Source organism: Dipodomys merriami, unplaced genomic scaffold, assembly GCF_024711535.1.
Source record: "Dipodomys merriami isolate MVZ:Mamm:240054 unplaced genomic scaffold, mDipMer1.0.p SCAF_50, whole genome shotgun sequence".
NCBI classification, from domain to species: domain Eukaryota; kingdom Metazoa; phylum Chordata; class Mammalia; order Rodentia; family Heteromyidae; genus Dipodomys; species Dipodomys merriami.
In genome coordinates, this window is record NW_027206069.1 from 6,499,772 (window position 1) to 6,513,964 (window position 14,193).

Here is a 14,193-nt window from a genome sequence, read left to right on the forward strand (position 1 = left end):
GCAACAGATATAAGGATGTCTCTGTAACTATTTAAAGAAATGTCATGTGCAAGTTCTGTGCAAATTATAAACAAGATAAGGAGTTTATGCTTAACACATGATGAAACTATACTATGTTGATGTCATTAAGAGATAATAGAATGACTTAAAATTTTAATCTTAAAGTCTGTATACTGTTACTTATCCTCAAAACCTAAAAATACCTTTGGGCTAGGAAAACTTTAAAAAGCACAGCTTGATATATAGTACAGCAGAACTTAAAAAGGTTTTGGCATTGCAATAAAGACAGCAAATAATTTCAAAAAGAATTCTGAAAATCTATAAAGTCTTCCAATTAATTATTAAGGTTCATGGTATAAACACTTAAAATGTATAAGCAGCAATGTCCTTAATTTCTCAAGAAACAAAAGGGAAAGATCTTCTTTAGTCCAATCGTTTTTTAACACTTCTGCAATATCTAAACCAACTTTTACAATTAGCTCGTAGTAATACTTAGAAATTGTCTGTCACATGTAAACATTAAGCAACAGCTTTCTTTTAACCACCCAAATTTAACAAAATATTTAGATCAAATAAAAAAATACAGGGATTTTTAGTATCCTTTTATTTTTTTTTGAAAGCACAAATGCCCACACAATGTTGACTTACAACGTATTTCTATATAGAATTAAAATTGTTAGTGGAATTTGTATTCACTCTTTACAAGTAAATGTGATTTACAGGGTACATCATTACGCTTCGCACACCAGAGGACAAGTATAGATGAGGTTATCTAGAAGAAGTGTAATACGAACATGTTCACTCATTTGTAAAAGGCTAAGCAGTCTCCCTGGAGTTTATGCAGATGATTTTTACTTGTTATTGCACAGTGTGAATTTGTAGGGGAAAAAATAATACACTAACCCTTGGGTCCCATACAGGCAAATTAAGATTGCATTCTTCAGGCTGTTTCAATAGCACTGGATTTGGCCATTCCCTGTTTAAAAAGATTGTAGCACTTGATAAGACTATTGGATATTATCATCTAAACGTATTTTGTTAAACATACAGCATTTGTGAAAGTGATCCTTCATTCACTTCGATATATATAATCTTTTATCCCTTTCACTGACATAAGATTACTTGAAACTTTTCCTCTACAATAGTAAAACATTTGGCATCTTTTTCAAACTGGCGTCAAACATCTTTCCTCAAAAAACTAATGAAGCACTACTTAACTAAAGAAGCACTATCTCAAGACATCCGAGGTGTTCACTTCAACCTTGAACAAGATAAATCCCACCCAAAGAAAAAATCCTGCCTTCCTAATAATTTCATTAAAAAATAAAAAATTAACTGGGAGAAAGCAAAGGAAGGGATGACACTGTCCAAAAAAGAAATGTACTAATTACCTGACTTATGAAATTAACTCCTCTGTACAACACCTTAATAATAAAATTATATTAAAAAAAAAAAGACAAATAATACAGTTACTTCTGATCATAGTCAAAGAGGCAGGGATGATTAGGAAAATCAGGACAGTTTTTCTCTGTCTCATAACTTAAAAGCTGTAACATGATTAGGAATAATAAAACTCTAACATGAACATTCTTTTCAAAACAAAATCTGTAATAAATTAGTTCAGTCCATTATGGAGGAGACACAAAATAAAAAATATATGCCACTCTATTATCAAGTCAGATTATTTAAAAAAACACTACTCATGGCCAGTCAGAGCAGAAAACCTGCCTGGTAAGCATAACCTGAGCTGAAGCCTCAGTATTGCCAAAGAAAAATAAGGAAAAATGTTATTAGGTTATGTGTGTAGCCTTAAAAGAAATTCGAATGTTTTACTCATCTTGTCATATCTTATTATATATCAAAATGTGCTATCAAATTATAAAACAGTGGAATGTACATAAGAAAGTGTCCAATGACTGAATTTTTTTTTTTACAAAATTGTTAGGGGGAAAAAAATTCGTTTTGCAGCTGGAGGAAAAGATGGCAAGAATAGAAAAGACCTATTATCTCTTGGGATAAATTTGATTAAAAACCAAGAACTATCACTACTTTGGGAATAAAAGCAGCTACTACAAAATAGCAATAACTTAGAGCTTTTCTTAAAAGAAATCATGGTTTGCAAATTCAGGTTTTATTAATCGCCCTCCCCAGCCCCAAATCTTTCCTGGGTTAATGACTAATTCCCAAAGGGTTCCCTGTCCGCACCTCAGGCACTTAACATTAATGTATTTTCAAAACCTTTTTATATAAATGACAACTTTAATATTCTACCAAAGATAAAAGCACAGCTTAAAGAAAAAGGCAAACACAATCACAAAAGGTAATGGCCTGTAGATTTTGAAGCATTCAAAGAAAGAAAGAGGTGGTGTGTTTAGTTTTATCCAAAAGTAACTGGTAACCCAACCTATTAAAAAATTAGATTTTAGCAGATGTTACAGCTAAAATTCAGAGTTTATTGGGAAGGTAAGGTTTATGCAAGCAAGCACAAATAGTATCTGATTTGGGATGCTGGCAAATCTAGGGAAAGGAATAGAGTTCAGTTATCTTCAAGGCTATCTAATGACTATATAATGAACTAAAATTTGAATTTGAAATCAGCTGCAGAAATGTCATAGAAATAAGACTAAACTTCAGTGTCTACAATCAATTTTATTTTAATATAATCTAAACACATACCATTTAGAAAATACCAAGAAAAATTTATGTACAAGAGTTGATGCTATTGCATTTGGATAAAGCTGGCAAGTTCTTGCTACTAGCATAGCCCAGGAAACACCACCGAGGAAACCTAATATATTGGAATAGATGTTGTGCCCTGTTGATAAGGGAAAGCAGAAAGATAAGTTAGTGTTGAACAAAAGTTTAAACATTTTTAATAAGCTAGCCAACAAATTCTGAACTCACGTTTGGCCCACAGTTTGATAGCTCTCAGAGTTAACCTGAAGTTGTCAATATTTGGTACTAGATGTAAAATTTCATCGGTTACCCTGCAACCTGATTAATAGTGAAAACAAAAACAAAAACAAAAATAAGAGTATTAAGTCATCAAAAGTTTGGCAATACTAGTATGTTTTCTGAGACTGATGTCAAATAAAATAAAAACTTCACATGGTAGAATAAATAACGTTAAATCAAGAGGCAAAAAATATTAAATTTAAAGCATCAATACTGAAGTACAAGCACTATCCTAAACAAAATTAACAATACTGTTACCTACACCTAGCCTCAACTTTTAACAATTTCCTAATTGAAACTTTTAATCTTGTCAAGAACTGTTGTGAAAACATGTTAACCAACTTATGCCAATAGAACTGTTCAGAAAAGTCCCCCAGGCCCCATTTGTGTGTGTGAGTGTGTGTGTGTGTGTATGTGCGCACTAATAATGACAGCAAAGAATAACCGTGCAGGATGTATTAAGTATGCTTAATTTTATTTAAAAGCTACACAGTTTCATTATAAAAACCAGATTTAGAAACAACTGATTATTATCTGATAAAATTCCTACTAGGTAAAAGTAAGTAGACTTTTGACATACCATTAAGACTTCTTATACATCTTATATCTAAATTTTTAAGCAAACTGTCATCTCGTAGGTCCAAATCTTCTGGAATAGTCTGCAGTGCTAATCTTGCAAACAAAATATCGATCTAAAACAAAACAAAACAACCAAATTAAACATTCCATAACTGTCAAGAATTTATGTAAAACAAATAATCCTACTTAAATCCAAGACCTTCTCATCAAGAATGAACAAGAAAATGTTCCTTCTCCCCAACTCTGTATTACTACATTTCACAATATTAAAAAGACAGGAAGGCCAGGCACCAGTGGCTCACGCCTATAATCATAGCTACACTAAGGAAGCTGAAATCTGAGGATCCTGGTTCATAGGCAACCCAGGCAGGAAAGTTCGTGAGACTCTTATTATCTCCAATTAACCACCAGAAAACTGGAAGTGGGGCAGTGGCTCAAGTGGTAGAGTGCTCACCTTGAGCTGAAGAGCTGAGAGACAGTGCCCAGGCCCAGAGTTCAAGCCCCATGACCAACAAAAAAAAAAAAAAAAGATAGGAAGGCACAGCAGTATGAAATGGAATATGAATATCTAACTCATTTTACTCATAGTAAGTTTATTAAATGTATATTCCAAATAAACTCACTTTTAATTTTTCAATTATGGAATGCCGAACAATTACATATTAAAAGGTACACAAACACAAAGCAATTATCTGTGTTTAGCTCAAAACAGACTTCTGACAGGTTACTCTAGGCTCACCCCTGTAATCCTAGCTACTCAGGAGGCTGAGATCTGAGGACTGTGTTTCAAAAACAGCCAAGGTATGAAAGTCCTTGATACTCTTATCTCCAATAAACCACTGTGGCTCAAGCATAGAGCGCTTGCCTTGAGCTGAAGAGCTGACGGACAGCGCCCAAGGCCAGAGTTCAAACCCCACAACCAACCCCCTCCCCCCCCCCCCAAAAAAAAAGCTCAGGGACAAAGCCCAGGCTTTGAATTCAAGCCTCAGGACTAGCACCAAAAAAAAAAAAAAAAGAGGAATTCCTGAGTTCTGTAAAAACTCCTAAGTCTATATTTTTCTTCCAATTTACTTTTTCTGTGAAAGAAAACAAAAACTGGGAAAGCCGTGTTCTATCACCTCTAACATTTTTTAGGTCATTTTATTTAAAAGCTGGTTGCAAATCAAAACAATGAAATATTTATAAATCTTTACCAAATTTAACACTTTATGTCTACTTTTAAAAGGTCAATATGTAAACATTTCATTAAAGAGCTCAGCATCTTACACAGCAAGTTCAGAAATTACTATATTCACAAAGCAATAAATTGTTTTTCTAGTCTCTAGAATTTTGTGAGTTCCCTGATTACTGCCAGAGGCTCCCGTGCTGTTTTGTACAGCAGAGATAACGCAATGCAAAACTAATGCTGCCTCGCCATGGCCAGCTTTGTTTCAATTGCTTCTAAAACACAGGATGAGCCAGACATTCATGATTCACACCTTCTATCCTAGCTACTACAAAGGAAGCCGATATCTGAGGACTGCAGTCTGAAGCAAGCCCAGGAAAGAAAGCCCAGGAGACTCTTATCTCTAGTAGACTACTAAAAAAGTTGGACATGGAGCTGTGGATCAAGTGGGAGAGTGCTAGTCTTGAGCAAAAGTTAAGGGACAGACCCCAAGCCCTGAGTTCAAGCCCTAGAACTGCCCTCCCCCCCAAAAAAAAACCCAACAGGGTAAAAGTAGCAAGATCTATACAAGAATTTGAGCTCTAGGGGGCTGGGAAGGTGGCTCAGTGGTAGAGCACTTGTCTTGCATGCTTAAGGCCCTGGGTTCAATTCCTCAGTACCACATAAGCAGAAAAAAAAACAGCCAGAAGTAGTGCAGTGGCTCAAGTGGTAGAGTGCTAGCCTTGAGCTGAAGAGCTGAGGGACAGCGCCCAGGCCCAGAGTTCAGGCCCCACAACCAGACCCACCCCCCCCAAAAAAAGGAAAAAAAAAAAAAAGAATTTGAGCTCTAAATCCTCCCCTATTATATACACATATTCTGTGTTAACACTTTTCCAAACATACTATGTGGTCATACTTCTCTCCCCAGGTTTATAAAAAAATATAATCTGAATGAAGTTAAAGTTAAATATTTGCAAAATACCTTTTCACAGTGAGACAAAAGCATGTGTATATAAAAACTACAAAAACTATTTTTGTAGTAACATTTCAGCCTTGAAGATCAAAGAACAAAGCACAAAAAAACAACCACCAAACATATACATTCATCCCTCGCTATATTGCAGTTCACTTATTGCAGCTTCACTGTATTGCAGTTTATTTTTAAATATCTGATTCTGTATCATGTGGTTTTCATTGTATTGCAGGATTTTGCAGTATAGGTATTCACATACTATTTATGAGTTTAATTTTGCCTAAAAATTTAAAGTAGTATTTAAAAATACAAAAAATGTTAAAATTAATAGGAGAGTAGGAAATGTTTATAGAAGGAAAGGGTTTATAAAGCCTTAAAATATATAAATAATAAATACAATGGCTGCTATTTTGTGGATTTTCATCTGTCACAGGGGTGTCTCTGGAGTAACTCCCTGGTGAGGATTTCTGTATTCTACAAAAAAAAAAAAAAAAGGCTCTCATTTCCATTAAAAAAAAAAAGGTGGGGCTGGGAAGGTGGCTCAGTGGTAGAGCACTTGCCTTGCATGCCTGAGGCCCTGGGTTGGATTCCTCAGCACCACATAAGCAAAAAGAAAAAAGATGGAAGTGGCGCTGTGGCTCAAGTGGTAGAGCGCTAGCCTTGAGCTGAAGAGCTGAGGGACAGCGCCCAGGCCCAGAGTTCAGGCCCACGACTGGACCAAAAAAAAAAAAAAAAAGGTGGTAGGGGTTGGGAGGGAGAGATTGTCACACCTGTGTATAACCATCTATGAGACTCCATCTCCAAAATAACCAGCAAAAAGGTATGCCTCAAGAGGTAGAGAGGCAAAGCCCTAAGGAGAAAATAAAACACCTTATTAATATCAAGCAACTTGGTGGGTGCCAGTGAGTGGCTCAAGCTGTAATCCTACTCAGGAGGCTGTGATCTGAGAATCTCAGTTCAAAGCAGCCCAGGAAGGAACATCCATGAGACTCTTATCTCCAATTAACTACCAGAAAACCCAAAGTGGCCCTCGGGCTCAAGTGGTAGAATGCTAGTCTTAAGCTGAAGAGATCAGGGACAGCACCCAGGCCCAGAATCAAGCCCAACTGACCAAAAAGCAAAAAAAAAAAAAAAATCAAGCTCTAAAATAAGCCAAAATATTAACCTACACTGATCAAAATCCCTAACACTGCATACCAACAACTGTCCATGTAACGTTATACCTTACCTCTATACCATCAAAACAGAGTTTGATAACTGGTACAAATGCCTCTTCAACAGCCTACAATAAAAGCAAACAAGTATTCATTTAAATACATGTTAGCCTCATACTACCATTACAGCTTTACTGTTTGTTGCTACTGTTTTCTTACTTTCAGTATTAGGGACTTATGACCATCAGGGTAATGCTCTACCACTGAGTGGCTTATGTCCCTAGCCCTCTTAGTACTTTTATTAAATACCTGAAATTATTCAGTTAAGTATATTTCTCCACAAAATAAATTCCTCAGCAACTAGCCCTAGTTCTAGGGTTGAAATCCTTAATTGCTGTCCATTCATCGGGTGTGTTACTATTCCTAGTTTACATAGTCTATATACTATATTTGCCTCTACTTCCTAATCTGTAAGGAATTCACAAGTTGTGATTTCAGGCTTGTTATAAAGGGTGAAAGGCAAACACATTAAGTGCTTTAAATGGCCTGGCAAACTGGAAAAGCCCAATAAATGACAGCTATGCCATAAAATTCATCCAACTGACTACATAAACTTTTACAACAACTTCCCTCTCATCCCCAAACATTTACATACTCTTAAATCTTTTACTTCTTCCTGTAACTTCAACTTATCATAGAATGAGGTGAAAAAGTCACTTCGATCAACATGTCTTGGTGCAACACACAACGCATCAATATCGGCACCTTGGGGGAAGAAAAAAAAAACCATCCCATTAACCACTACTACAATAAAACTATTCTACCTCTTATCATGGTGGTATTTAATATGAACAATGTTTAACATTATATTAGTAAGCTCAAAGTAATCGCAAAGTTGTGATTAAAATTTTCAAATAAAACAAAAATATTTCTAATTAGTGGGGCATTTTCCCGCATGAAGTATCCTGTACTTACTGAGGACACTTAGGAAAACAGGCAAGCACATTCCAAGTATTATCATGTCATTACTCACAGGCATGTTCATTAAAAAAAAGAATGGTTTCCTTCTATACACTCTGTGACTGGAGTTTATCAGAACCTCTACTAAAAAAATAGGTTAAAATTGGTAACAAGGATCATAAAAAGAGACATCTACATGGCATCAGGTCAACACAGTCATTCTCCTAAAAGATGAGAGGCAATACTCTGAAAACTATGTATTTACCATGTTCAAGAAGGGCAAGGCTGGTGATATACTTCTGTGGTAAAACAAATGCCTAGCATTCTTGAAGCCCTGAGTCCAATCCACCACTGTTAACACTCAGAGTGCCAAGAAAGAAGGATATATAAAATGTACAAAACATATTGAAAGCAGACATACTATTAATGCGATAGAGTAAGAGATGCTAGGGTCAGGGAAGAATCCCAGAACACAGAACACCACATTGCTGAACAGTTTTAAGTCAATCAGACCAAGCATGGTAACAGTCTTGTGAACCAAGCATCCAGGAGACAAAGGAAAAGGATTATACTTTCAAGGACTGAGTGCTATGTACTGAGACTGTTTGAAAAAACTTAGGACTGGGGCTAAGAAGGTGGCTCAGTGGTAGAGCGCTTGCCTTGCATGCATGAGGCCCTGGGTTCGATTCCTCAGCACCACATAAGCAGGAAAAAAAAGCCGGAAGTGGTACTGTGGCTCAAGTGGTAGAGCACTAGCCTTGAGCTGAAGAGCTGAGGGCAGAGTTCAGGCCCCATGACTGGACCCCCCCCCAAAAAAAAAAAAACCCCAAAAAAACTTAGGACTGAGGTTGAAGGTTTAACTACTTCTCTAGAAGTTTTAGCACAATAGGAAGAAAAGGCCAAAATTCAGCATTAAAGTTGCCCCTCATATTACCTAAGCTTTATCTACTGTTTCTGTCAGTAGGTAGATAGGAGAAATTGTTCAAGTATCATTGCCTCTTTAAATTTCAGATCCCTATTTGTTATGTGAAAACAAAAGTACTGTGAGAAGTTAGATGACTAAGAGCTTAACTCAGTGCCTAGTAAAAAGAAAAGAATTCTATGCCTTGACAATATTTTATTGTCTATTTATCTGCACAGAATAGCTACAAGGGTAACTAAGAAAATATTCACCGTAATTATCAATGGCCAGAGATAATACAGACTACTTTGTGCTAAGCAATTTGTTTGTAATGAAAGTATGAGGAAAAGAAACTTCACCGTAGTTCATTTAATAGCCATAATTCATTTTTATTGTAACATCAGAGTAGAAGGAAATGAACTAAGAGTATAATTCTCTTGTGGAAATGGAAAAAGTTCTGTATCTACATATTCCAGTGTCACCAGCTTTTACTGAGGAACTAAATTTGATTCATTAATTATTCTATTTTGGCCACTGCAGGTAAAAAGAAATAATTATATAACATTCTTCTTAACAAATTTAGACTTGAAGCACTCTCTTCCATGCAAACCTACGCTTGTACATAATTCCTAAGAAACTAAAGATGGTATTATTGTAATTTCAAGAAATAGAAAGTATATTTATTCAAGAAAAAGAAACCAGTATTTACCTTTTGTGTGTACCCCTAATCTGTAAGACCCAAATGTAAAGATTTTTCCTCCAACATTTTCAATTACAGATTGTGGAAGATTCTGTTGAAGCAAACAAAGCCATGGTTGTCAGTGGAGCACAAAGGAAATTGGACCAAATGACACTGTACATTTATTTATTTGCTGAGACAAGGTTTTATTAATATAGTCTAGGCTGATCTTAAAATCAAGATCCTCTATACTCAGCTTCCCCAGTGCTAGCTGCTAACCTCCATACAGCTTGAAACTTTGAAGGAGAAAATAAATTTAAAAAAAAAATAGCATCCAGGCACCATTGGATCATGCTTGTAATCCTACTCAGAAGACTGAGATCTCCACTCAAAGCCAGGCTAGGCAGAAAAATCCATCACTCTCATCTCCAATAACCACCCCCCACCCCCCCCCAAAAAAGCCAGAAGAGAAGCTGTGGTTCCAGGGTAGAACACTAGACCTTGAGCAAAAGAAATTTAGGAACAGAGCCCAGGTCTTAAAAATCAAGCCCCAGGAACAGTATTTAAAAAAAAACACACAAAAAAACACAAAAACAAGTTAGAAGCAGCAGCCGCTGCCACCGCCACACACATGCGTGAAGTCACAGCTACATGGGAAGCTGACACTAGAGAGTCAGACCTGAGCCCATGAGGCAGCATCAGCAACATAGCAAAACCCCATTTAAACGGGAGGGAGGGGGGAGGAGAGGAGAATATCAAGATCACAGTGGAGATTTACAGATTTAAACATACATCAGTAAGTGCTTTAAAAAAATATTATCTCTTTATAGCCAGGCACTGGTGGCTCACGCCTGTAATCCTAGCTACTCAGGAGGCTGAGATCTGAGGATCATGGTTCAAAGCTAGGCCTGGCAGGAAAATCTATGAGACTCTTATCTCCCAAAAACCACCAGAAAACCGGAAGTGGTACTGTGTCTCAAATGGTAGAGTGCTGGCCTTGAGCTGAAGAGCTGAGGGACAGCGCCCAGGGGCAGAGTAAAAGCCCCATGACCGATCCAAAACAACAACAAAAAAAAACCAGTATTATCACTTTACCGATGAATTTGAAATTCAAGCAATTTTCAACTTTTAGCCAAGTTCTGCTTTGTAAAGCCCTATCTACTTTAGAAAAGGCTTTGATGGAATGATTTTTCCAAGAAGTAAACTTACTGATGGGTTTTTGCTCAGAAAGAGTAGAAATATTAGAAAGCAAAGCATTGGCCGGGTGCCAATGGATTGCACCTATACTCCTAGCTACTCAGAAAGCTGAGATCTAAGGATCACAGTTTGAAACCAGGCTGGGCAGGAAAGTCGGAAAGCAAAGCATTAAATTGTTTTCCTATTCCTAGCACTACGATTAAGTAATATGCTGGGTGCTTACTGACACTGGTCCTAAGAATAATGTCCTGAGTCAAGTGGAAAAGGTCAGATAATGTGATGTCAGGAAAATGAACCCTTAGATGTGTATTTTAATGTTTTTTTCTTTCATGCATGTGTTTCTAACGCATTTATAAGATTATCTCTTTGTTGCTTTGTATGTCCCTCCCCCACAGTATAACCCCTGCTTTCACTATATTTGATGTCAGTATAACTTGTGGAGGAGATGGGAAAAAACCAGTTGTTTAAGGATACAGGTGGACCTGTTGCAACAATGAGAAGTACAAGTTGTCATGTCCAAAACGAGCTTTACAAAGTCAGTGCGGGGGGGGGGGGGGGGGGGGAGGAATAGGATTGGGATGGGGGGGAGGAGGGAGGCTGGGAAGGGATGTGAAGGGTAAACAAAGGAGGAGGCTGCAATGCTTGGTAAGAAATGTATGCATTATCCTGCCCGTGTAATTGTAACTCCTCTGTACAGTATGTTCACAAATAAAATTAAATTAAATTAAAAAAAAAAGAATAATGTCCAATTAAAGAACAATTTTTAACAAGTGCTAGGTCAGTATTTGCTCTACTTCCAATTGCTTGTATTCAGTATCAAAACACAAAAAAACCACTCAGGCTAGGAATGTGGCTTAGCAGCAGAGTGCTTGCATGAAGCCCTGGATTAAATTCCTCAGTACCACATAAACAGAAAAGGCCAGAAGTGGTGCTGCGGCTCAAATGGTAGAGTGCTAACCTTGAGCAAAAGAAGTTCAGGGACTGCGCCCAGGACTGGCAAAACAAAATACAAAAAAAAAAAAAAAACTCAACAACAACTAACACAAAGTACACAAGTACTAAAAACACAAGTACAAACAAAAATGAAAACATTTCCTGGGTGTTGGTGGCTCACGTATGTAATCCAAGCTACTCAAGGGGTTCAGATCTGAGGATCAGAGTTTGAAGCCACAGGGGCAGAAAAGTCCCATGAGACTCCTAGCTCTAATTAACCACTTAAAACCAAAAGTGGTGCTGTTGCTCAAGTGGCAGAGTGCTAGCCTTGAGCACAAAGAGGCTCAGGGACAGCACCCAGGCCGAGTTCAAGCCCACAACTGGCATACATACACATACATAAAGCTATTTAACTAAGGAAACATCAGTTGTTTTTCTGAAGAATGGAGAGTTCAAAATTACTAAGACCAATTTTTAAATCATGTTATCAAAAAGCACTTACCACCTAAAAGAACAAAACCTCAGTTCAGTGTTGTCTGCTTTCATAATAATAAGCAAAATATAAAATCTGCTATTAACACAATGAACTCCATAATGAAGATGTATTTTGTAAACAACAAAGTCACCTTACCTTACTTTCACTGATTTCTCGTATCCACTCTTTTACTAGGTTATTTAATTTTCCCAAAATTAAAATCCTGTTGAAAAAGCAATTATCAAGAATCAAACTGTTTGCTATTCCACATCATTACTGGTTAAATACAGATTGTAAATATCTATAGCTCCCTATCTTTTACTTTTTGGGGGTGGAGGGGCAGGTCCTGGGGCTAGAACTTTGGGCCTGGACACTGTCCCCTGAGCTTCTTTTGCTCAAGGCTAGCACTCTTAACACTTGAGCCACACTGCCATTTCTGGTTTTTTTTTTCTGTGATTATCTGAAAATAAGAGTCTCAACTTTTCTGCCAGGACTTCAAACTGTGATTCTCAGATCTCAGACTCTTGAGTAGCTAGAATTACAGGTGTAAGCCACCAGTGTCCAGCTTATTTTACATTCTTGAGACAGTGCTTGCTACATGTAGCCCAGGCTGGACTCAAACTCATGATCTTCTTGCCTCAGCTTCCCAAGTGCTGGTATACACTATCATGCTGGCTTTAAATTTTACATTGTGATTATAAACATACAGTAATTAGCTATGTATTATCACTGTTGCACTAGGTAAGGCATTCCCTTTTCTGACAACTCTACACTACAATAACCAAAGCCATCAATAATTCAGCTAAGTGGACACTTACACTTTTGAGTTCAAGCCCAGCAATGCTGAAGGAAAAAAAGAAAGGAACAAAATTCTATGTAGAAAAAAATTAAAACTAAGTTTCATTCTTTTCTTAAATAGAGATTTGGGAGAATAACTTTACTAATCTTCTGAGTAGAACATGTCTCAAAATTAATTTGTTATTACAAATTTAAAATGCACACATCTTTTACCTGCGCTGCAGTTCCTCTTCCTCTTCAAACACCCCAAAGGGCTTCAATGTCTCAATCAGTTTCTGTGTAAGTATGCAGTCAGTCTCCTTGGGGGCTGCTAAGCTGATAGGAGAAGTAATGCCATAGTGCTTCTGTGATGTCTGTGTTTGCTGTGATCCCTGCGTTGTAACTGGACTAAAAATGGAATTGGATAAAATTACTGCCCCAAAATTCTGCAACTTGAAAGCAATCCATGACTTAAAAGGTTACTTTAGTAAAGAATGGATTTCTAAAGTTGGTTCCATGCCAAACTCTTCAAGTTTTGAGATAGGGTCTCATTATGAAGCACAAGCTAGTCTTGAACTCATAACCACCACCACACCTGGCTCCAAATGTTTATTTTCAAAGACATTAATTCTAACAACAAAAAGTAACCTAAAACAAATAGTCAAAAAGAACTTATTTCTCATCCCCCAAGGATTTTAACTTTAGCATTACCTAAATATTGAAAACAGGAAAAAAAAAGCTATAAAAACTTAAATATATTACTAGAGAAAATGCCATACAAAATAAATTTTTTTAAGCTGGGCAGCTGCCAATGGCTCACACCTGTAGTCCTAGCTACTCAGGATGCTGAGATCTGAGGATCACGGTTCATAGTCAGCCCAAGCAGGAAAGTCAGGGAGACTCTTACCTGCAATTAACACCAGAAAGCCGGAAGTGGCTCTTTGGCTCAAAGTGGTAGAGCAGGAGCTTTGTAGCTCAGGGACATGCCTAAGCCCTGAGTTCAAACCCCAAGACTGATATCAACAAAAAATAAATAAAACCTTTTAGAAATATTACCTATTGGAAAAGGAACCAAAATCTTTTACACTCTCATTTTATCAAAAATACAATTTTAGGCCAGGGACCAGTGGCTCAGACCTGTAATCCTAGCTACTCAGGAGGCTGAGATCTGAGGACTGCAGTACAAAACCAGCCCTGGCAGCAAAGTCCGTGAGACTCTGATCTCAATTAACCTTTAAAAAACCTGCAGTGGCACTGTGGCCCAAGTGGTAGAGCACTAGCCTTGAGCTGAAGAGCTGAGGGACAGCACCTAGGCCCAGAGTTCAAGCCCCACAACTGACAAAAGAAAAAAAGTCTGGGAAGTTGGCTGAGTAGTAGAGTGCTTGCCTTGCATGCATGAGGCCCTGGGTTCGATTCCTTGGCACCACATAAGGAGAAAAAAGCCAGAAGTGGCAATGTGGCTCAAG

General features: G+C 37.4%; 1 protein-coding gene across 5 annotated transcripts in view; it reads right to left on the reverse strand.

The window, feature by feature from the left end:
- The window catches only part of Papola (poly(A) polymerase alpha), a 73,735-nt gene that overhangs the window by 40,081 nt on the left and 19,461 nt on the right, over positions 1-14,193 (reverse strand). For all 5 annotated transcript variants that reach the window (XR_011367139.1, XM_069997625.1, XM_069997623.1 and 2 more), the window contains exons 2-10: positions 12,962-13,135; positions 12,107-12,173; positions 9,376-9,457; positions 7,461-7,570; positions 6,880-6,933; positions 3,536-3,647; positions 2,905-2,994; positions 2,677-2,815; positions 904-976 (exon numbers count right to left, since the gene is read on the reverse strand). Coding sequence is in view for 4 of the 5 variants with exons in the window: in XM_069997625.1 (XP_069853726.1) it covers positions 904-976; positions 2,677-2,815; positions 2,905-2,994; positions 3,536-3,647; positions 6,880-6,933; positions 7,461-7,570; positions 9,376-9,457; positions 12,107-12,173; positions 12,962-13,135 (901 nt within the window). In the remaining variant the exon portion in view is untranslated. The remainder of the gene's footprint in view (positions 1-903; positions 977-2,676; positions 2,816-2,904; positions 2,995-3,535; positions 3,648-6,879; positions 6,934-7,460; positions 7,571-9,375; positions 9,458-12,106; positions 12,174-12,961; positions 13,136-14,193) is intronic.